Raw genomic sequence first — 23,566 nt, 5'->3', positions numbered from 1 at the left:
CAGCAAAACAAACAAACCTACGCAAACACAATCATATCACTGATCAGCTGCAGTCTGATGAACTGTCCCACTGCACTCAATCCCAGGATCTCATCTCAACTGTTTTCTGAGGGATTTCCAATCACAACCAGTAGAAAGATTATTGTATTTGCCTGGATTTCTCCCCCTACTTAATTTTGACTGGAAACACAGGCAGCATCCAGAGTAAAGGCAGACATGTCCTGAAGCAGAAGCCTGGTTTTATCTCCAGAAATAACCCAAGTTATTTAATGGCCTGTGGAAAGCGACTTTCTTGGTTTTCTTAGACCCAACCACTCACAGACTTGAGGGGCTACTGACACCAAAAATCTTTTAAGCACAAGGTGCAGATGAAATCAAGCTGCTATTTTGTGGGGAGAGTGGCTTGAAAAAACTCTTGTGCTTACTTTCACAAAGAGATACAATTCCCACCAGACCTACCTTAATATTTTTGCTCTGCAGCTTTCAGTGGTTTAAACATTACTTAAGGATGAAGCAACACAATTTTGGTTCACAAAGGGGGGCTGCTCAAGGCAGAGCAATCAGTTCTTCCCTCTACCCACAAAGGTAGGATGGATCCTAGGATGGATTTCCTTCCTCAGAGATCTGTATGCAAACTGTTCCTATGAGCAAGCTCTTCAATATGATAAATCAGAGGGAAATCAGTTTAAACCCTAGTGCAGCACTTCCTTAGATGCTGAACTAATAAAAATGAAGTTTATGTGGCCCGTGGGGCACTGCAAAGAGCTCTCACCGTCTTGAACCTGCTCAGCACGGACAGCACGATGTACCCTCGTTTGTTGCGCTTCAGGTAGAGAAGGTAAAAAGGTAAAGCACTCCACAGGTAAATGCTGGGGATCCAAGCCAGGATGGTGTTCTGGAAACATGGTGTAAGGTCTGGGTTATCCGTGTGTATAGTAAGGTTGGAATCCTGGAAGAAGGACGAGACACATCTCTTAACAGAGAGGCAGAAGTGCTGCCAATTGGAATATCCACTTGAATGAAGTTGTATTCAGATCTTGATGGAGTTAGCACATGGCCTGAGTAAGAGCTTTCCCAAAATACTTACCCCAAGCACTTCTGGTTAATCTGCTCTAGAGAAAGGACTAAGTATTTACAGCTATAAATAGGCCAAACATAAAAGAGAAAGATTTTTGCCCTACTGTATTTCAGAGCTGGACATACATTTTGTAGCGGACAATCCCCTTTTGCTTCAGTCTTTGCCAAGGCTTAGTTACAGGTGCTGATAACAACATGTACCTCTGGCATTCCCAGCCTGGAGTGCCTCTGCTAAATAAAGCTCTTGAGGAAAAACCCTCCATCTGAGAACTCATCCAGCAAGAATGTCCAGGACTGGACAAAATGATCAGATTTAGACCAATCTTAAGCTGACCTAGGAAAATCCCCTCCATTTATGACTAACACTTTGTCCTTCTTACTCATATGCTTCCAACTTGAATTACTTCCCTGTTCTGAACAAAGGCAAAAGGAATGTACTGAACATGCAGGTAGGAATCAGGCTTTCTTGGAAACATTTCAAGTAATGTTTTTTATCTGTGATCCTGGACACCACAAGCCACATATGCACTTGTACCTAAAGATCTGAATGCACAGCATGCAAACAAGTTACACAAGTTCAGACCAAAATAGAATTTTCAGTATGGTGAAAGGAAACTTGGTTTTAATCAGACCTCCTGGAAAATTCACAACTTGGATTTTGACACCTGATGTGACATCTTACATGTGGTAGATAAATACCTACTTGCAGGGAACGTAAAATGACTTTGTTGTACTGTCATTAACAAGATGATGATAAAACTAAGATATCCTTGGTTCAAATATGCCTTATCTCTGCACTACAACAATTTACTTAATTATTTTTGGGTGTGAGCTCTCTGCAGAAGTGTTTCAGTTACACGGAGCCACTTCTCAACCCATGCGACAGACTGCTCTGAAAATCAATTTCTCAAAGTATTTCCAGTCCTGCTTTTGTTTACCAACACGAAAGAGATTGAATACTGAAAGCGGTGGTTGATTTTAGGAGAACTGAAGAGCCACAATCTGCAGAGAATCTATTTCACTGATGATCTGTCAGAAGGCATGTGCACCTCCGAACCTGTCCACAAAATGAGCTTGTTTAAGTGCAATGAGACTACAAAGCCTTGGCTGGGTGCAGGACAGTTTGGCTGAGCTGTGACACATTTGTCATTCAGTGCTCCAGCTTTGGCACTGTGAAGGTTGGCACAAATCCACCAGCTCCACATTTGAGCTGCGTCCTTTGCGCAGCTGGTGCCTCTCCAGCCAAGAAATCACTTTTTTTTTGGAGGCACTCAGGCATCCATCATGGGTCAGCAGAATAAAAACAGCCCAAATTTCCTCAACAGGTTTGTCCAGACTTCAGGCAACCTTCAGCCACAAATCAACAACACAGGGGCAATTACACAGCAATTTAAACACAAGATCAAAACAAAACAAAACTCCAGCCCCACATTCAAACTATTTTTGTGTTTACCTCCAGCAAGCAGGTCTCTGGCACCAGAATGGATGATAGCATTTAAAGAGCACCTATTTTTTGGATCATCATCAAAACATTTCAGCATCTCTAACATAATAAGCTCCTCTAACACCTACCCTGCCTGGGGCAGGAGATGCCCTGTAGAAGCTTGGAGCTCTTTAGTTCCCAAGTAGGACCTTATCTACGCTCATTTATTCAACAAAATACTAATTTCCTCTTTACATTACATGTGGTTTAGCAATGTCTTGAGCAAGTTTGCAATTGTGTTGCTTTCGCTTATTGGAAAAAGTCCTAGAAAAGGAAAGCAGAGGAAGAATAGCAATAACTGAAGCTCAGAATAAAACAAAGACACTGTTTAAGGGAGAAGATATTGAGAGGGCCCTCCCCTCCCTTTTTAATTTAAACCTTTCCTATAAGACCAAAATGTCCATGAACAGCTTTCTGCCTGACAGCAAAGCAGAAACTGCCCCAGACGTCCATTAACTTCTGAACTGAACACAAGCTGCCTATTGTATCCAAGACACAGACTGCAGGGCTGCCAAGCCATTGGAAGGTTTTCATTTACTCTTATTTAAACAAAGCAAAGGTTTGCACTTCTGAATGTAAAAATGTAGCTGGCCAGAAAACAAAAATTCTGTCCCTAAAAAAAAAAAAAAAAGAAAAAAAAAAAAAAAAGGTGGAATTTTGAGATTTGGTAGAATTATCCCTGAGAATAAAAGTGGAACCTTTCCAAAATTATGTGGAACTACAGGAAGCAGTATCCATGTGATGGCCAACAAGAATCTACTACTTCACAGCACATGGGAACAGGGATGTGGGCTGAAGGAGAGACCTGTGGTCAAGGAAACAGGACTGACTACTGGCTTCTTGGTTTTCCAGGCCCAATTCTATCCTAGATCAGAAAAATCTTTTCCTGGAAAAGATCTGTTTCTGTAAGGATCTGCTTCTGCTCTGAGAACAGACTCCTCCCATCCTGAATAGGAGAGGGGTCCCTATCAGAAGACATAGTGCCTAAAGCACATAAGTAATTGAATTCTATACAAGTAACTTGCTCTCCCTGAGACCAGACTGGACTGGACTAATGTTGCTATGTGTCCTGGGATAGAGTTCTTAAGTATTTATTTTTTAAAATATACTTTTATTTATTTTCTCCCTAGTAGCGGATACATTGCTCTGTTTGTCTCTTTTTTGGTTGTCTCTCTTTGTATTACAATTATGTTATTATTATTATTATATTTTATTTCAATTATTAAACTGTTCTTTTCTCAACCCATGGGATTTACTTTTTTCCCCAAGTCTTCTCCCATCCCATCAGGGAGGTGGAAGGGATTAGTGAGCAGCTGCTGGCTGGGGTTAAACTATATATGATGATATGTTAAATGTAACAAGGACTCTACAATGAATTATTAGTATTACTTTTAAATCAGGGAATCTTCAAGTTGTGTTTTTCATCAGGCAGGATCTGTCTTCATGGAGCTGGAAGTTCCACTTAACGCCTTTATAAATCACCACACTGACAGTGTGTGTTCCAGCATCCACTCCAATCCTAAACAACTCATTTTGAGTAAGAATATGACACAAAGGCTCAATACAATCTCTCCTGAGTGAGCCAACTTTTGTTAGATATTCAGTACAGCAGTAAAGTTACTGAACTCCACCCTGGAGAACAAACACAAGGAGCAACGGCTGAAGGGAGACACCAGCTCCTGGCCTCCTGTCCTCAAGGCTCCTGCTTTCATCTGCCTTTGTCTTTCTGAACTCTGTCCTGGGAAAGAGAACGAGTTGCAATGCTTCTTGTGTCCTGTTCTGGCTGGGGGTGAAAATACCCACCTTGGACTGTCTGGGTGTGAGGGTTTTCTCTGGATTTGCTGCTGAAAGAGGTCTAACACACCGATGTTGGGGAGCACCCCTGCTCCTTGGCTCGTGGCTCTGTGCTCTCCTGAGAGCTGCTCACCTTGCCCTGGACATCACAGTTCTGCCCTTCAGTGACAGCCCACTGAGAAGACTCTGCAGGCAGCTCTGTGAACCAGGGCTGTGGTGACCCAGCAACAGGCATTCCCCCCTCACAAGGGGAAGTACTCAGCAGCAAATGTCACAAAACTCATTCCCAGGGAAAACGCGAGAGCCAGCACATCCATGCCAGTCAGCACTGCCATTATCCCATGTGCTGCTGTTGTCCCACTTACCCACAAGCAAGTGCTGAGGATAACAACCATTACCTATTACTAATCCACACTCACCATGCTCTGTGCCTTCTCCTGACTCCCAAATGCAGCAGCATTCCCTTGGATGCAGGATGCTGGAGGCTCTGCTGGTGAGATACAATACTGCAGAAATCACCAGCCCACTACACTGAACTCCCTGGGCACACAATTTACTTAATCCTCTAGTACTAAAATACAATGGGAACACTCATGAGGAAAGATTAGAGATGCTTGTTACAGCTTCACAGCAGAAAAGGTGTCTCTTGGAGTTTAAAACTTACAAATTAGTGGGACTTTCTCCTGATCACTTAAGGATATCATTGACAGGGGCCCTTGCCACAGCTTTCACTCACACACTTCACTCCCATCTGTCTTTAGATAAACACAGTTCTTGTATTAAGGGCAATCTTGGCAGTAGGACTTACATTTAAATGACTGGTTTTAAATACATGATCTTCAATTACAGGAAGGTATTCAACAGGGGAGGCTCTGAGCAGCATTAAATCTGCTCTAATACTTCATACTTTCTATTACGTTCTCCCCTCTGGAAAAGAACTATTTGCTATTGAAAAAGCCATCCTTGAAACTGGTTTCTTTAAAAGAAATAAAAGTTCAGTGCCACGTATCTTGGGCTTCCTGCACATAATCCAATAGAGCATTTAAAGAACAAACAGAAAGCCTAGAACTCAGCTGCAAAACAGAGACAGGGAAATTCCTGTCTGTTCCTTTCCCAAAATCCCCAGATGATGCTGAAGAAGCCTGCTGAAAAAGACCAGCTGGAGTTTTGGTCCTGAGTTTAAGTCTAAATCAACTCCTACTCCATTACAGAAGCTTAAAACAAAGCTGCCTCACACTGGCTTTACCCAGCAGTAAAAATAATTGTTGAAAATGATGCCGTGGAGTGGCTACCTAGAACAGAGGCTAGACAGAGTTAAGAGAATAATGTAGGTATTTGTTAAAGGTCTTCAACAGGTACATCCTGGCAGTGCAGGAGCCTTGCAGAGGCCACACCCAAGATGGATGAGGATTATGAGTTCTTCAGACAGTAATAAATTTGGTCTATCTGCGTATCAGGGGTTAATCCTCCAATTACTGCTTTGGGTAATGAAGTCACAGTCCCCCAGTTTGTTCCCCCCCTTTCCCCCCCACATTCACTTTTGTTTATTCTTTTCTGGGGCTGAAGCAGAGGGTGTCCTTGGATCTCAGGCCTGGAAGGATTGTTTTGTCTGACCAAACTGTGAAGAGAGTTCAGAGTTATATACTAATGCAGTACAGGATCTGAAAAATATAAAAGCTAAAATCTTGAGGCATCATTGATGCTGCAGTAATGTTCCTCAAACAGTAATAGAGAGCATCCAAACCCTAGGGAAGACTTACAGCATCTCTGCAGTGTTAAGCAGTTCTCTCCTTTAAATGGACACATTAATACATATTTCTCTTTAAATTTCTACAGCTCCAAAAGAATGGTGAGAAGCACAGGAAACACAAACCCAACGTTTATCTGCTGGAAGGTGAAGGCCATTAGGCTGAAGTCATTCACACCTTACCCAAGGCCAACACAAACCCTATCAGTGATTCCGTGTCAGTCATCTCTAGTTTGCATGTTATGGAAGATTAACAACCAAACTGGAAAGCTGGCCAGGAAGGTACACATCCAGTGTGGAAGATAGGGGAGTGAGTAACTGGAAGTAACAATGCTTCCCAGTGTTACATTAACACAGGAATGGTTTCTAACATAGAACAAACTGTTAATGGGAATTAAAATGCAAAGCAGACTCTTCCTGCCCTTCTTTTGCCCTTAGGTCTGGTCAATACCCAGCCACAGACTTTCACTTGCACAGCCTGGGGAAAAGAAAATAAATAAAAGGAAAAAAAGCGAAAGGAAAGGAAAGAAATAAATAGGATGTCTTTCTCTTGTCTCTACCACATTGCCTCCTCCCAGGAATGAGAGTGGATCTGAACTGCAACACTAAGAACTACCAGGGCTCAGTCCTGGCTACAGTACAAGCTTCAGCTCAGCCTCTTCATGTCTCACCTCCCATTTCTACCTGCTGTCCATCTCCTCTGCTAGGTCCTTGTTAATAAACTCTTTGGGACCAACTCTAATAGTAATTTTAGAGCAGAAATGCCAGCAAGTACAGCTCCACACCTGCAGAAGTGCCAGTTTCAAATGGGCTTTTCAGAGCACCAAAGCAACAGCGTCACCATTCCATAAGGAGCTGGATGCTTCATTAACCCAGAGTGGCTGCTGCACAACTCGAATCTTTCTCAGGATTACAGAACAACCTTTCCCCCACCTGGTAAGAGGTAACAACATCCTCCACCGCAGCAACACTGCTCAGAAAGAAGGCGGGGTTGAGGGACATAAAACTCCTACATGAACCACACAGTTAATAACCAGAAATGGGATCCTTCTGTTCTACAAAGCACACTGCACCAATTCTCTGCATAAGTGAAGGACACTGGGCAGGAAGCTGAACTTTCTTTTCCAGCAATAAAAGGATCATTAGAGGGTTATATTAAAGAATCAAATAGGCCTGGCACACGGCCAGAGCCTATAGGAATTAGTTTACAATTGTGGAGCAACTTGTCACAGGTTTTGCTCAAGCTGAAGTTTTATGATACAAATGCCACTAACCACACCATGTACTTGAGAACTAGACAGCAGTGCTAGGCAGTAATTTCCTTTTTTATTCTCTTTTCAGTTTTTGAGTTTTAGGATTAGAAGTTCAGAGCTTCTTTGCTGTCAGGTACAAAAACAAGACAGGATGAAAAAAGGCAGGTTCATATTCCCCACAGCCATGGGAGCCCAGGTAATGTTTTTTTTTTTTCAGAAAAGCACCTGTAGCCTCAGGGAGATAGTGAAGGAGACCACACGATATACATGGATCTAAGACAACATACACCTAAAGTAAAAGTAAAATCCATCTATTTCAGCTGTTTCAGTAACACTCAGTCCCTCTTGCTTGGGCAGAGGGACATTTTTTACTTGTGGAGGGGAGGGCACGCTGCAATCATACAGGCAAAAATGCTCGAGAATCAAAAGCAGGATTGAGAAGAAAATGAAACAAAATTGTTCCTACACAAGAAAGTTTCCCACTGTCTTTTAAAATTGACCACAGCTACATACTGTTGGAGAGAAAACTTCCTGTTATTGGCATCATTGATGGCTTTTCCTACAGCCTTGTGCAAGCACCACTAAAGGAGTGGGGTACCCTGTTGCAGACCAGTGTGATAATGACTGGGGGGGGGGGGATATACTTGATTTAAGCCATCCCATCTCCTTTCAGTTAAAGGAATTCAGTTAATTTAAGGATCACCATAAATGTAGCCCAATTGAAGACACAGGAAAAGCACAAACAGCTGCAGTTCCACTGTAATGCCATTTTAAGCTAGCCCGTCCAGTTGGGCTAATGTATACTACTAATAAAAAGGATTGTCACAGAAAAATTGCCACCAGTGCTGCTCTGAGACCAGTTGGAAGATATTCTAGAATAAAAATTGTTCAACTGGGGGAAGAGGAGAGAATCTTTAATTGCACAAATGTGAAATGCATTCTCAGTTTCAGAGAGAAAAAAGAAATTATTATTTCTGAAACTGACTTTTGACTTTTGAAACAACTCCTATGAAACAGTTTATCTTCTCCATCTCCTTCATTATTGTTCTAATTCAGGGCTTTGTGACACTGGCATGTGACATTACTGTAAATTATCTAAATTTTATTGCACTGACTTCACCTGTCACGCTACCACGAGATTAGCCCAGGGACAAAATGCCAGCTCACATAGGCCCAGCATGGATCAGGGCTGTTGGCTGTTCAAAAGCCTGGGCACACTCCCAGGAAGATCTCTGTCTCATGGCCACTCTGCTCTCCACAAGCTCAGCCAAGGAATTTGCAAGTGGATAATGGCCCATCACAATCAACGAGGGATCAGAAGACAAATCAAATAGGAGCTTACTGGGAAAAATCAAAGACCTCACTTAACATGCTTTTCAAAATAATTTTCTTAAAATTAAAAAAAAAAGAATTCAAACACTAATAGTCTCCTTATTTTAATACATTACAAATTTGCACATGTTGAAAGGAAATTATTATCTCTCCCATGAAACAGCAATTTGCCTACCAGGTAGGTGAGGCACATCTCAAAATGCTTTATATTCCTAAGTACAGTGATTAAATTTTAGCTACATTTTAAGGGGCTCCTCATGCAACTCGGATTGAGTTCCAGTATAATTTCTTTTCAGGAGGCAAACTTTATAGTATTCCAAAGTCCCAGACATCACAGCTACCAGCTCTGTCACATAAGCTAAAATGGGCCAGGGAAGAACAGTTGTGTTGAAAGCTGATGAGTTTCATTAATTGACAATGTCACCAAAGGACTCGCTTGATACTGGCAGCTTTCAGTGGTATCAAATTTTGCTCATAACTCAGATCCATACTTTGTCTTTCCTAAAGAGTGTCAAATCCAGGCTATTTGACTACACAGTCTTGCCATTTACACACAGATGAAAGGTATCAGGTCCTGGTTAATACTCTAAATCCAAAGTTAAATATTTATATTTATCCTGCTTCTGACATTTTGATTCTCTGGCCCCAGTCAATTAGCAGCAGCTTCCATTCAACTCATGTCAAAAATCTGAAAATCTCAGAGCATTGGAGCTTGAGTACTTAATTGATTTTAAGTTCAAGATGTTGCCAACCTAGCTACCCTTTTGAGAGAGCATAACTTCACAGATTTGATGTCTGAAGGGACTATTAAAGTCACCTAGTTTGATCTCCCACCTAACATGAGAAAGAACACAGGTATCTCATGCAGTTATTTGTGAAGAGATTTATAGGAGTGGGATTCAGCTGAAGTTGGATGCAGTTAACAAAGATTATATAGAGATCTATATCACATTTAAGTATCTATAAACAAGGAACACTCTGTGTTTAGCACAAGGTGGCAGAATTAGAAGCTAAAATACAAACAATAGCTAGTCTGGATCATACCACCCAACTGCAGGATCCTTCCTTGGCAGTGATCTCCCATCACCTTCTGCTTCACTCATCTGTTGGAATTGATTTAGCTGAAAATATAATGGAATTGTTAAAATTAAATGTTTTATGATTAATTTAAGGCCAAACCACATAAGTTGTGGTAGGGGTTTAAATAGACTTGTACACATGCTACGAGTATACACCATTTGTCATATTCCTTGAAATAAATACTTCTGCCTTACTACAGCTATCCTGAGTCATCCTCAACTTCAAATAAATTAAACATGATGCAGCAAAAGAGGAAGTTATGCAGAAGGGAAACTTGTGGCACTTTGGAAATGCATTTTCCTGCTCTGCTGGTTCAAAGAGCAGCATGACTTTTAGCCCAAGTCTACCAAAACTTGACAGAATGACTCAAGTGAAGGAAAACCCACAAACCTAAAGGTTAAAAGGGTGCTTTGTATGGGATTATCACAAAGCCAAGACTGAGGTCTCGCTTACTCTTGAGAGTTGCTGCAATTTCCTGCTGGATTACTCAAGAGCCTCTGGATGAAGAAGGAGCCAGCACTGCACATGGGCTGGGGAAAAACAAGACATCTGTCAGGATACCAAGACACAGGGAGAACGAGGAAACTGAGATGTCAGCTGAGCAGGTTCAAAAGGAACTGAGAAATTGTGGTCTCCCCTTTGAAATGTTCTATCAGTTGTTCCCTTGTTTCCCATTTATGCTGTTAAAAAGAACACACCACCCAAAATACAAGCTGCTGGTTAAAGCCCGGGCACTTTACCTGTCTGCAGACCAAGTGCCCCTCATCCCAACATTACTCAACGTCAGTGCTGAGCACTCAATATTTTGATCTCACAGCAGCCACTGTGCCATTGTGTACTCAGAGAGGCTGAGCTGCAGAAAGACAAGATTTCTCTCCACTACAACAGAATGTGCTTTTTTCCAAGTTTCTGCTCTTTAATCACTAGGCCAAAACACTTGTGTAGCAAACACTCCCCAGGAGATCACTTTGCTCTCCACTCAAACAAGCCACTCACGTTTTACTACAGTGGAATAAAAAAGCAATAAAAAAGTGGTAATTCATCAGTATCTGCTTCTCAAACTGCGATTGTGGGTCATGTTAATTGGCACACCAGTTTAGCACTCTTACTATCACACAGCAAATATGTGACACAATAAATTGAAGGTAATTATGGTCACTGATGAAGAACACACCTAAAGCCTGCCTTGTGTGGGTATGTGCTATCACATTCATCTCCTCCCCAAAGGCATTTAGCATGGGAACTCTCCTAGTAGATATTAACTGAAGTAGACAGTATGATTCCAAGTTTTCAGATGAAGAGATTCTCCATAATGCATTATGAAAACATAATATTCCAGTTGTTCCTCTTTTCTATATAAATAAACCTACATTTGTATTAGCAATTTGCTGATTCCATGTTCAACAGGTAAAGCAGTAGCTGGAAGCCAAAAAAGCCTTTATAGATTTCTAATGTGATCTACAGTGCTCCCTTTCATTTCTTATTTCTGAAATGGGTTGAACAGGAAATTATTTTGCCTCTGCAAAGAAATAACCACAAAAAATGCAATCAGCAAAATTTCCAGCAAAATTCCCCACCCTGAATCAGAGCTCAGCCTGGAGAAAAGGAGGTTCAGGAGGAACATTTTCACTCTCTACAACTCCCTGACAGGAGGGCACAGCCAGGTGGGGGTCAGTCCCTTCTCCTGGTAACAAGCAAAAGAATGAGAGAAAATGTCCTCAACTCGTTGAAACCTTAAAACTAAAAACAAAAACAAACCTAAAAACAAGTCAAAAAATCCAACATAAATCAATAATCTGTTTAAGTTGATATATTTCAAGATAAATATTTTCATGAGCTAATTGTGAACTATTTGGGTTTTATTCTCATGCCCTTTTAAAAGAAAAGTATTGTAGTTGATTTAAACTCCAAATAACTGCTTAAACTGGAGCAGCATACTTCCTTTCACTCTAAATAGTTTTAAAACTGACACCAATACAACATCCAGCTTCCAAAAATGTCTAGATTTTCTTTGACAAAAAATGGAGAGTCTAACTAAGTTCATCAGCTAATGAAAAAATGAACATTAATACTGGCTCACATTTGATCAAGTTCTTGTTTTGAACTGCAAAGCTGGACACCATTCATTAGTTTGGTGCACAGAAACACCAACTTTTGTGGGCAGATTTCTGATAGAAGCCTCTACATATTTGTACAACAAAAAACTTCAAGGTGACTGTAATCTACCTGGTCATCACTTAAAATATCCTATAAAATCAGTGCACCGTGTACACTCCTGCTAACAGAAAACACAGCCAAAAATAGGGCAACCACTGAGTTCAACCTGCTGGTCATGGAGTCACAGTGTTAAATTTCTCAGAGTTGTTGAGTTCCACTTTTTAAATCAATTAAACAGATGGAAAGTTATTCCTACCCCAAGCACCTGTGGAAGAAAAAAGAAAATAAGTCCACAGAGAGCACAGACCCCAGAGAGCAGCACAGGGGGCACCATGCTGGTGCTGGAGTGGAACACTACAGCATAGAATACAGAATGATACACATACTTCATACTTCAAACCAGGAAATCTGTCTGGCTATTTACATTAACACATCAATAAACTGCTACAAGAGCTGTTCTCTACCAGCCTCCCTTGAGAAGCTAAGACCTGCTTCTGGAGGCAGCCAATGGATCAGGGAGCAGGGTCAATCTGTTTGTGCTTGTTCCTGTTCTAGAAGTGTTGATGGTAGAAATATAATACACGAAAATACTTGTTTGAGCAAGCTTATCTGCCAGCTGTTGTGGCAGAGAGAGTGCAGAGCACTTGGAAATGAAATACAAACAAAGAAATGCAACCAAGGGGCTTAGGAGCCAAATTCCTCTTTTAAATAATAATATTAAGACAGATATTGAAAGATAATTAGTTGTCTGAGGATTACTCAGCATAAAGGGCTCAGAGACAACTGTGTGCTGTCCTGTAGTAGCTTTCCAGCAGTGATGCAACTTCGGACATTTCTTTTCATTTCAGTTCCTCATTAGGAAAAAGAACTCTCCCTTGAGCTGAAGTGGTGTAAGAAAAAGGGAACACACAAAAACTGATTGACCGGGGGGGCAGTTCCAGATTCAGCATATGTGCTCCAATCCCCGTGGCTTCTCATGGTCTGAGTGTCTGCCTACAGAGGAGAGAGGCAAACACCACGCTGTACCTCCGGAAACCCAGCAACAGGACTTACACACTCTCACCATCAGAGCAGACCATGGCAGCAATTCCCAAAACTTTTGTGCTTACAAACCCAGCGCCCGCTGCAGCCAGCCTTTCCAAAGGGCTGAGGGCTCCGAGTGCTGACAGAAGTCACCACAGGCCGCCGGGGCTCTGCTACCAACCCATCCCTCTCCTAGCAGCACCAAAGCACTGAACGGAGCACTTCATGGCAGTGACTCCGAAGAGCAGAACACGCGCTAGAACGGAAAGGAAGAGCCCTGCGTTAATCGCCGTGAGGTCCGGAGGCTGCGAACTGTGCTGGGAAAGCCGCATCGGCTGCTTTGTGAGGGGCGCTTGACTCTGGTGTGGAGATGCTGCAGCACGGACAGAACGGAGCGGCTCTGTGCTGCTCCTGCCCGAGCGGAGGCACCGGACCGAGGGACGGTGCCGGGACCGAGGGACGGCCCCGGGACCGAGGGAGGCACCGGACCGCGGGACGGTGCCGGGACCGACGGACGGTGCCGGGACCGCGGGAGGCACCGGACCGAGGGACGGTGCCGGGACCGAGGGACGGTGCCGGGACCGCGGGACGGTGCCGGGACCGCGGGACGGTGCCGGGACCGCGGGACGGTGCCGGGACCCCGGGATGGTGCCGGGACCGAGGGAGGTGCCGGGACCCCGGGATGGTGCCAGGACCGAGGGAGGTGCCAGGACCGAGGGAGGTGCCAGGACCGAGGGACGGTGCCGGGACCCCGGGACGGTGCCTCCCTCCCCGCAGCAGCCGCGGGAGCGGACTGCCCGTGCCCGGCCCGGGAGACCGCGGAGCCCCGGGCGGAGCGGGCGCGGCTCTGTCCCGGCTCTGTCCCGGCTCTGTCCCGGCTCTGTCCCGACGCTGTCCCGGCTCCGTCCCGGCCCCTCCGCCGGGCAGGGAGGAGAGGGAGAAGCTTACGAAGCTTACCCAGAAGCGGGACCCGCAGAAAGCCTCCATAGCCGCGGAGATGCTGCCGGCGCACGGCCGGCCCCGGGCGGAGGCAGGAGCCGGTCCCGGCCCGCCCCGGTCCCGCCCCGCCCCGGTCCCGGCCCGCCCCGGTCCCGGCCCGCCCCGCCCCGGTCCCGCCCCGCCCCGGTCCCGGCCCGCCCCGGTCCCGGCCCGCCCCGGTCCCGGCCCGCCCCGGTCCCGCCCCGCCCCGGTCCCGCCCCGCCCCGGTCCCGGCCCCGCGGGCGGCGGGAGGAGCCCGCCGCACGGGACAAGGGCTGCTCCAATGAAGGGCTGCTGTTCCTCTGCTCCTGAGCCCGGGCGCCTCGCACCGTGGGTGTGTTATAGAGAAAAACTGGTCCGGCCAAATTAAAAATGAAAAAAAAAATTTTTGTTGTGTATCGAATTATCTCTGAGACAGCCGCAAGGAAAAGGACAGTGCCGAGCCCGGGATCGGCGCTGGGTGTGTCCCAGAGTGGATGCCCCTCGACAGAGGTTCCCCCTATGCACACACCACCCTCTTGGACCAAGCAGTTCTTATAGGAAATTTTCTGCCAGAGGCCGGGATTTCGGCAATCCGCCTTTGCTTCCCATTCAAAGTCCCACATATTCATAAAGTTTCTTTTCTCTGTGCGGTGGTTGAACAATCCGGGTCCAGGTGTGAACGATTTTCCTTGATGGAGTTATGGGAACCGTGGCTTTAAGATGTATCAGCCCGGAGGATTCCAGCGATCCCAATCTCGGGTCATTGCTGGGATGATCAACGCCCAGGCATTCCAGTATCACCTTGAGGAACAACCCATGATTGCAAATTACCTTTTGTTAGAAACCGGTTTCGGATATGTGGGGGCAGCTCTCAGTGCTGACGTGTGTGCTTGCAACAATATAAAATATTACACATATCATACCATACTTTCCTGAATAAATATAACAATCTTATATTGACACAAATTACAATCATCACATATAACAGGTGCTGTCCCAGCGCCCCATCTCAGTGTAATCTACTGAGACAGCCACGTCCCTGATGATGGAGGGGGACTTTGGTGGTACCCACGTGTCAAGGAGAAGCAGTGGAAACTCCTGTGCCTGGAAGTATGCTGGACAGGGCCCTGAGCAATGTGGTCTAGTGGGTGGCATCTCCACTCGTGGCAGAGGGTTGGAACAATATGATTCTAAGGTCCTTTCCAACCCACATCATTCTATGATTCAAATGAAGTGTGTGCTGAGGAGTGCACAAAGCTGGGCCACTTGCTGGCTTTGGGCTGACTATGTACATCCATCCAGACCACTCAGGCTAATGTTAACATCATGGAGAGGCTTCTTGTCTACCTTTCAGAGTGCTGTGGAGTGTGATTTCCCCAGCAGGACTTAAGTGAGCATCACATCACTTCTCCATCCATCTACAGCCTCTTTCTTGATGCTGATTGCTTCTGCTGTGGACATGTGATTAAACCCGTGGCATGGATCCATTTTCAAAAGCCTTCAGTCAATATATTTTCATGATTATATGTAACTAATAGGTTTTGTAGTGTAGCACCTTGGACACAATCTGGATTTCACCTCCCTGTGATGCAGAAGCACTGTTTGCTTTCCTCTTTATTGGGGCTTCTACAGTATTATTTACCTTCCAACACTTGCTGTTTGTTAACCCGCTTGCTGCAGCTTCTGGTTCAATTAACATCATCTCCCACAAAGTAACCCTGCTGCCACAAATCTACTTCAATATTTTAAGAGTCTGAGTTTCTTTCATTTCTGTAACATGTGGAGCTCTCAGGTAGAAGGATGTGGTCAAAAATGTTCACCAGAACAAAAAGGAGTAGAATAGAATCATAAATCAGAGAATCATAAATCAGAGAATTGGAGAACCAGAGAATGGTGTGAGTTGGAAGGGAGTTTAAAGCTCACCTAGTTCCAACATCCTGCCATGGGCAGGGATACCACCCACTTGATCAGGCTGCTCAGGGCCCCTGGTCCTGAACACTTCCAGGGATGGGACATCCATCTTCTGCTTCTCTGGGCAACCTGTTCCAGTACCTCAAAGAAGGACAGTGCTGCTGTGTCCCAAAAACCTATCATCCCTGAAGAAAAAAATATTCTGCTAATCTTTTGTGGAGATACTGGGACTGTTTCCCACCCAAAGTACTATCAGAGAAAGCCATGAGCACTGCTAAGAATTTGCTTTAGACATCTACTATAGCCTGGCTAAAGGTGTGCTGTTCTCATTAGTGGGGGCAGATAAGCTCTTGCCCAAGATAAGGTTCTCAGGTGATTGCCTACAAGATCTGAAATGTCAGACTGAGCCAGGCTAATCAACACAGTCACACTGCACCCCTCTGGAGGTAACTCTAGAGAAGCCCTTGCCAGCTGGGTGAATGACATCTGAGAACACAGTGGGTTGGCCTTGCAAGTCTTACTGCAAAACTTTTGTTCAGTGGAATTGCACTGCAATAAAAGTTGTAAGAAAATTCAGAAATAGCTGGGAGTTACTCCTTTATGGTTCTTTAAATCTCCTCTCCTGCAACAATCTCTGAGAGAAGCTGCTCTGAGAGAAGTGCTGAGAATTTAATATCTCCTGACACATGGACATGCTCCACTGGGTTTCTTGCACTAAGGAGCAGGATTGGGTGCAGTTTGAGAATGTGCTCAAAATTAAGGCCATCTCTGATTTTATGAGATGTCACAGGTACAGAGGCACCTCACAAACAGCTGCTGTAGGCTGTGTGTACAGAAAGGGAGAGGTTTACTCTATCAGTGAGCTGCACAATCCAATTGACATGTGAATTAATTCCTGATTAAATTATTGACTTTGGTGGTCCTGTAGAACCTCATACTTTCTACTGTATCCATAGAAGAGGGTCGTGAATTAGGGTATTTCCCTTGGTCTCACAAGACTCTAAATAAGGAGCCTTAAGTAATTCTGCCACTTGATTCATGTTCCTAATTAATGGTGGGCAGCTTCTGCTGTCAGTAGCAGTTAATGCCATTAAAGAGGGATGAAAATGATGAGTGGGTGCCAGCTGGGGTGCTGGCTCCCCCAGCATCCCTCCTGAGCTCGAGGGGAGCCACTGGGCAGCCTGGACCTCACAGCAGACACTGTGACTTGCACTGGCTTTGCACTGACTCCCATGGCTGTCTGGCAAGGCAGACAAGCAGAGAGGGAAAGTTAAAGGCAGGAATTAAGGAAGTATTAACTTCTCAGACAGACAAGATAGAGGGGGAAGCTTAAAAGCTCCTGGGAAGGGCCATGGTAAAGGATTCTGCTGATGGTACAAAGCAGAGCCTGAAGCACTATCATGGGCAGCTCACTTTGGTCCTGCTTCCTTTTAATGATGGGAACGGAGATGGAGGTACCTAGAACATGTCATTACTCCTGTGATGGTCCCTCAAATGCAGGCTGGCTCTGCAGGAAAATGAAATGGCACCTTTGGCACAAATGTCAGGGTGTCATGAACTCACCTCCTCTCACCGGACATTTAATCTCTGTTCCAGGGAGTGGCAAGATCTGATCTGCATCCATTCAGTAATAATGCATTTGAATCGTTTTTTTTCGTGCCAGCTGTACAGTAAGGGACTTTTCACCTGCTAACACCGTGAGCAGGTCAAGCCAGAGCAATCAGGAAGTGCCTCCAGGCACACCCAGGCCATGCAGGAGTGCCTGGATATCAACCAGAGTGATTGAGTGGGGCAGGACAGGAGGTAACGTGAGGGAGAAGCTGTTTGTGCAAGCACAGTGCCAGCTATGAGGCAGGCTGCTTTCCAGGTCACACCTCCTGCCAATTCTCAAAGCATTAACAGCATTAACAGGACGAAGTGTGGTCAACTCCTGAAGAGATTTGTATAAAGAAGTACATTCAGAGCTGAGGGCTGGGGATGTCTTGAGCATGTGCAGCTCTGAAAATCACAGTTTTAGGGTTAGTTGATTATAAATATCACCTTCTTTCTTTGCTTGGAACAGCAAAGGCTCAGCTTCCTTTCCAAGACCCACAGAGGTGTGACATTTTACAGATGGTAAGAAAAAAATGCCTGCCAAAGAGGGTGCATTTACAGCAAGGCCCTATACATTTAATTACTAAAAAGGGGGGACACACCTTGTTTTAACACACATAAAGTGGGAACTTGTAACAAACTATGCTTAAAAGTTAACATTGAATGAATAGCAGCAGATTTGGGCTTTCTTCTTCTCAATGCTGTTGCAAATGTGTGCATCTCCCTTCTTGCACGAAAGGATTTAATTTCCTCTTTTCTGGAACATGCAGTGAATAGTTTAGAAGTCCCATGATAAAACAGATGAGGGAGTGGGCTGGGAATTTGCAGCCCCAGTTTTTACTCACTCCACTGCTTTTGGGCACATATCAGCTGCATGGCTTTGTAGGAGAGGAAGGCAAAGTTCCCTGACTGGAAGTACAGAGGTGGCAGTTCCCTGGGAAGCCAGCACAGGGAACTCTAGATCCACACTCCATTTGGCCTGGAGCTGCACTGTAAGGCCACTCATACTGCAGGGTGAGGTGGGGGTCCACATAACTCATCAAGTCTTTGTGAAAGGAGAAAATGGTGTTTGTATGACTCCTCCAGGACACTGTGTGTAATACCAACCTGCCCCATTCCATGAGTGCTCCTACACTTCATACTGAGAGCAGTGAGCAGGAGAAGAATTTAGACATGCTGAGTACTGCTGAGATCACCCCAAAGTGATCCTGGAGCTGCTCCAGCTGTGAGTAGCTGAACTCTAAATGCACTGGGCATCTCTCTCTAGATAATCCTGCTAGATAATCCCACAGACATGACTTTAGGTGCCTGTAGAGGTTGGCAGAAGCCATGGCAGGTGTAACACACCCTGGCTTGTGAGTGGCTTGGCTGCAGGTGCAGCTCAGCGTGACAGACAAACAGCCACAGACAAACAGCACATGGCTCTTGGGCCTTCTGGAGCTAAGGCCCAAACTATCCTACTTTAGCCCTTGACAGAATTGTCACAGCTTATCCTTTCCCCTTCCAACTTGGCCACCCCCAAAACTCCTACTTTTAATGGCTGAAGTTGTTCAGGACTTCACCAAAAAATGGGCACACGGTGGTTGCAATAAATGTTTGAACAAACATGGAGTTGTCACCAGCCATTAGCCACACTGAGCTGGTGGCATGTGAGAGTGCAATTCTTGCTACCTTTGGCACAGGCTGTCCACTTCAGCGTATATTCTTTGTAGAATGACTCCTATGCTCACTTCTTCCTGGTTTTCCCCAAAACAGCTGTATTCTGCTTTCTGTTTCTACAAAATAACTGTTAGCACGCTAAGCAATGAAGTGGTTTAACCATCCTTTCCAGTTCCCACCTGGAGCTGTCAGGGTCTCTGGCTGCACTATTTAAAGTATTTAATAGATATGGAAAGATAATCTATTCATGACCTCTGAAAACTTGCCAATTATGGCAATAATGGAAAACGCCAGAGGATGCCGCAGGATCAGAACAGCGTGTTTTAAATGTAAATAAAGCATTGAGTACAACATGTAAAAACCAACTTAAAGTCCAATCACCCTCAACGTGAAAACGCCAGCGAGGCTTTCGCTGCTGACCACACCAAAGCAAACAGGAGCTGCAGGTTTCAGCGATCTCATGCTCAGCTTGAGCTCTGCTCCCAAACTTCGTGGCGTTGCCATCTAGTGACAGGCACTGAGCCCGAGCCCGGCCAAACCCCAACCCTGTGCCATGGCACCGGGCTAGATTGATCCTCCCGCTCCTCCACCCTGGGCAGAGCAGAGGTTAAAGGAGCAGAGGTCAAACATCTCTCCAGAGCTCACAGGCTGTGGAGGGACCCGCAGGGGAGCCTGCACTGTGTTGTGCATGGGTTCAAAAGGATGTGAAGGGACAGGCACGGCTCTCAGGTGCTGCCACAGCCTCTGATGGGTCCTGGTCTCCCTGGGTCTTGCACAGGCAGCCAGGGAGCAGCAGTGCTGGTGGATGTGAGGGGCATGGTGGCTTTGAGCAGCTTGCACAGTGCCAAGCACACAGGGCTCTGCCACAGTGAGACAAATCCTTCCTCTCCTCCCACAGTTGGGATTTTTATAAATCCAGTGACTGAAAATCTCCTCAGAATTAGAAACTCTTTGGCCAAGAGGGTCAAATCTGAGCCTATCTATTGTGTGAGCATTAGAGTGGCCAGCAGAATCACGGCAGTGACCATACCCCTATACTGAGTGCTGGTGAAGCCACACCTCAAATTCTGGGGGTCAGTTTTGGGCTCTCACTACATGAAAGGCACTCTGGGGCTGGAGGGTGTCCAGAGAAGGGAACAGAGCTGGGAAAGTACGAGTCTGATGAGCAACTAAGAGAGTTGGGGGGGCTCAGCCTGGAGGAAAGGAGGTTCAGGAGGAACATTTTCACTCTCTACAACTCCCTGACAGGAGGGCGCAGCCAGGTGGGGGTCAATGCCTCCTCCTGGTAACAAGCAAAAGAATGAGAGAAAATGGCCTCAACTTGTGCCAGGGAGGTTTTATTAGATTTAGGTAAGGTATCATCACTAAAAGGGTGCTAAGGCACTGGAACAGGAGAAGTGGTGGAGTCACCATCCATGGAGGCACCTGAAGGACAAGTAGATGTGGCACTTGGGGACATCCTTTAGTGGTGGCATTGACAGTGTCGGGTTAAGTCGGTGATGCTAGAGGGCTTTTCCAAGCTGCAGGGCTCTGCGATGCCGAGCACAGACATACCCATCCTGCGCTGTTCTGCAGCATCGAGCCGGCACGCAGCAGCTGACGGGAGGCAGGAGGTCCTGCTGAGCCTCCTCCGGGGTCGCAGGCGGTGCTACCCCCCCGTGGTGAGGGGCAGCTCGCCCGACCCTCGCCCGCTGCCCGCTAGATGGGAGCAGAACGCCGCGCCCGGCGCCGCATCGCCGGCATCACCGGACACCGCTCCGGGCACGGCGGCTTGGTACCCAAAAAACTCCCCTGGCCTTAACCCTCTGATCTGCAGGATCCTCGCTTCTGTCCGCTGGTCACAGCGGGTCCCTTACAGCGTGTTGGTGGTGATAAAGGGAGCCATTTCTTTAAATTGGTGTTTCCTGCTTTATTTTGGGGGGATTCTAGTGCAGGTCACATTTTAGACGTGTTTCTGTGTCTCAGTTTGTATCGCTGGAACACCTGAAATACAGAAGGTACAAACAAGCCTTTCCTATTTTTCGTCTTGAAGGGCTTAGCAGGGCTCTGGCTGAGGGATGGGTGTGCACACAGTGGGACACTGCTCTGCTGAAGCAGGACATGGTCACCTGTCTGAACCAAGAAATAAATTAAGTTCAAAGTGCTGCTTCCCTAGGCATGGTTACCATTACATAGAAAGCAACCTGGTTCCATGTGGCATCCCAATTACTCAAGAAATGGAATGAAAAGTGCCATGCCCAAGCTCAGGAAATTGAGAGCACGCCCATAAGCAGCTAGCCTGGATTGGAGCCTTTGAAAAACCACAGCAAAACTCAGCAGGAGAGCTTCATACAGGAACACTCACAAACCAGAGAAGAGAAACAAGCCCTCTCACAAGCTCCTCTGAACCCTGATGTTGGACAGGGAGTGATTTGTTGTTGCCCATAAGGAACTGAATTGACCTGAGAGCAGAGAGGTGTGAGGAGCTTGAGGCTCTGCTTCCTTGGCTCAGCCCAGCTTACCTTCATGCCCTGTGGATCCTCCAGGATCAGAGGGCTGGGAAGACATTTAAGAGGTTCCAGCCTGATGAGGTTGGCTCCACAGCCTGGACAACACAGACATATCACAGAGCTCACCTGGAGTGGATTTGCACGGGATTTTGAACAGATCCACATTTCCCCTCTGTTTGAGGTCTAGTATTCTTCCTGCTCTTTTCTACGGAGAGATTACTTTATCAAAACATCCTCTAGACAGCAAAACTGGTCTGGATGTCAGTTTAGGGTCTCTCCTGCTGCAGGGCAATCAGATAATTCCAGACAGTGAGGAGCAGTGCCCAGTGTCTGGTTCCTCCCTCCAGTGGCTGCTCCCCAGGAGAGAGGAGAGCTCATGTTAGGAGCTACACCTGTCATTCACTACAAACACCTGAAGAGCCTTTTAACAAGGTCCTGTAATGACAGGACAAAAGGGGGAATGGCTCCAAACAGAAGGATGGCAGGTTTAGGTTAGACAGTAGGGAGAAATTCTTCCTTGTGAGGGTGGGGAAGCCCTGGCAAAGGTTGCCCAGAGAAGCTGTGGTGCCCCATCCCTAGAAGTGTCCAAAGCCAGGCTGGACAGGGCTTGCAGCAGCCCAGGACAGTGGAAGGTGTCATTGCCCATGGCAGGGAGTGGGGCTGGATGAGCTTTAAGGTTCCTTGTTGGGAAGGATGGATAAATATAATTATTCACAATAGTACAGCCAGGATGAAAACAATCTCCCCTACTGGCTGGATAATACCCTTATGTACAGGTAAGTCCAAAAGTCAAATGGACTGCTCCATCTCAATATAATAATAATAATAATAATAATAATAATAATAATAATAATAATAATAATTATTATTATTATTATTATTATTATTATTATTATTATTATTATTATTATTATTATTAATTAATTAATTAATTAATTAATAATATTCTGAGAGCAGCCTTCAGAGATCTCTCGTCTCCATTCATCAAAGCTGTCCTGGAGCCCAGTGTTCCCCACAGTTCCTCCCAACTCAAACCATTCTATGAAATGTTTCTGGTAGTACCTAAGCAGTCCCTGAGCTCTGAGCCCCAGCTGCCCTTCAGCCCCAGGCAGTGCCATGCCTGCCAACTCCTGCTTTGCAAGGAGTGAAATGACAGCAGGAGACACTGCTGGATTGCAGGCTGGTAATCCCAAAGATGTGAATGAGTGAAAAAGTCCAGACAAATCAGATCTGCCCCTTCTCCTCAGTCCTTTCTCCCCACTGACTGCAGCTCTCTCTGCTGCAGTCCTGACCTCCTCAAGCCTTGCACAGAGCTGCTCCTGCCAGGGCAGAGGGATCCACAAGGGCACAGCCCATCCTCTTGCTGGTCACTCTGCACACCCAGGGCCAGATTTGCTTGCAGCCAGATTAAACTGCTCCAAAAAGGGCCATCATTTCCCAATCTCCCTTCCAGCCTCCTGGCTGCCGCTGCTATCTGATACCTTCTCCAAACTGTTCACAATTAAAACATGACCAAAGACTTGACTGCCTGGAGTGATACAGATTATCATCAGCAACGACAAAAAAAAAAAGGGAAATGCACCATTGTTTTTCTTTTCAAAAGCTTTTAATAGGACACATTTTTTTTTTTGTCAGTTGTAAAGATTTACACTTGTTTTTTTTTCTTTTTTTTTCTTTAAAAAAAAGGATCCAATCCTTTTTCCAACTTTCAAATCCAAATCCAATTTTCCCCATGAGTACCACCTTTTGTTGCCCCGACTAAAAGACCTCATTTTGGCCTATATACCTGATACAGTATAACAATATATTAACTATTAAATACAAAGTTCTGTCATATATACTAGGTTGTTATGGACATTGCTATGGTACTGCACCTACTCTACTCACCTTGCATAATAGTGTACATGGGTTATTATAGCCAAAGGGGCAGAAAAGGGGAGACTGGGGCATAGCCTAATTTACAGTGGTAATGCTTTTGTTTTTTTATTTTCTCCTTGAACACACCTAG

General features: G+C 45.5%; 1 protein-coding gene across 1 annotated transcript in view; it reads right to left on the bottom strand.

Moving 5' to 3' along the window:
- Positions 1-13,981, bottom strand: part of ABCC3 (ATP binding cassette subfamily C member 3) — a gene marked incomplete at its 5' end in the record, with an annotated part of 47,384 nt that extends 33,403 nt beyond the window's left edge. Inside the window, 2 exons of the mRNA XM_021555012.2 lie at positions 773-949; positions 13,904-13,981. Coding sequence (XP_021410687.2) covers positions 773-949; positions 13,904-13,981 — 255 coding nt within the window. The remainder of the gene's footprint in view (positions 1-772; positions 950-13,903) is intronic.
- Positions 13,982-23,566: the final 9,585 nt, after the last annotated feature.

This window comes from Lonchura striata, chromosome 19 (genome assembly GCF_046129695.1).
Source record: "Lonchura striata isolate bLonStr1 chromosome 19, bLonStr1.mat, whole genome shotgun sequence".
NCBI lineage: Eukaryota > Metazoa > Chordata > Aves > Passeriformes > Estrildidae > Lonchura > Lonchura striata.
Note: the sequence above shows the minus strand (reverse complement) of the source record. Positions and strands in the feature narration are given on the sequence as shown.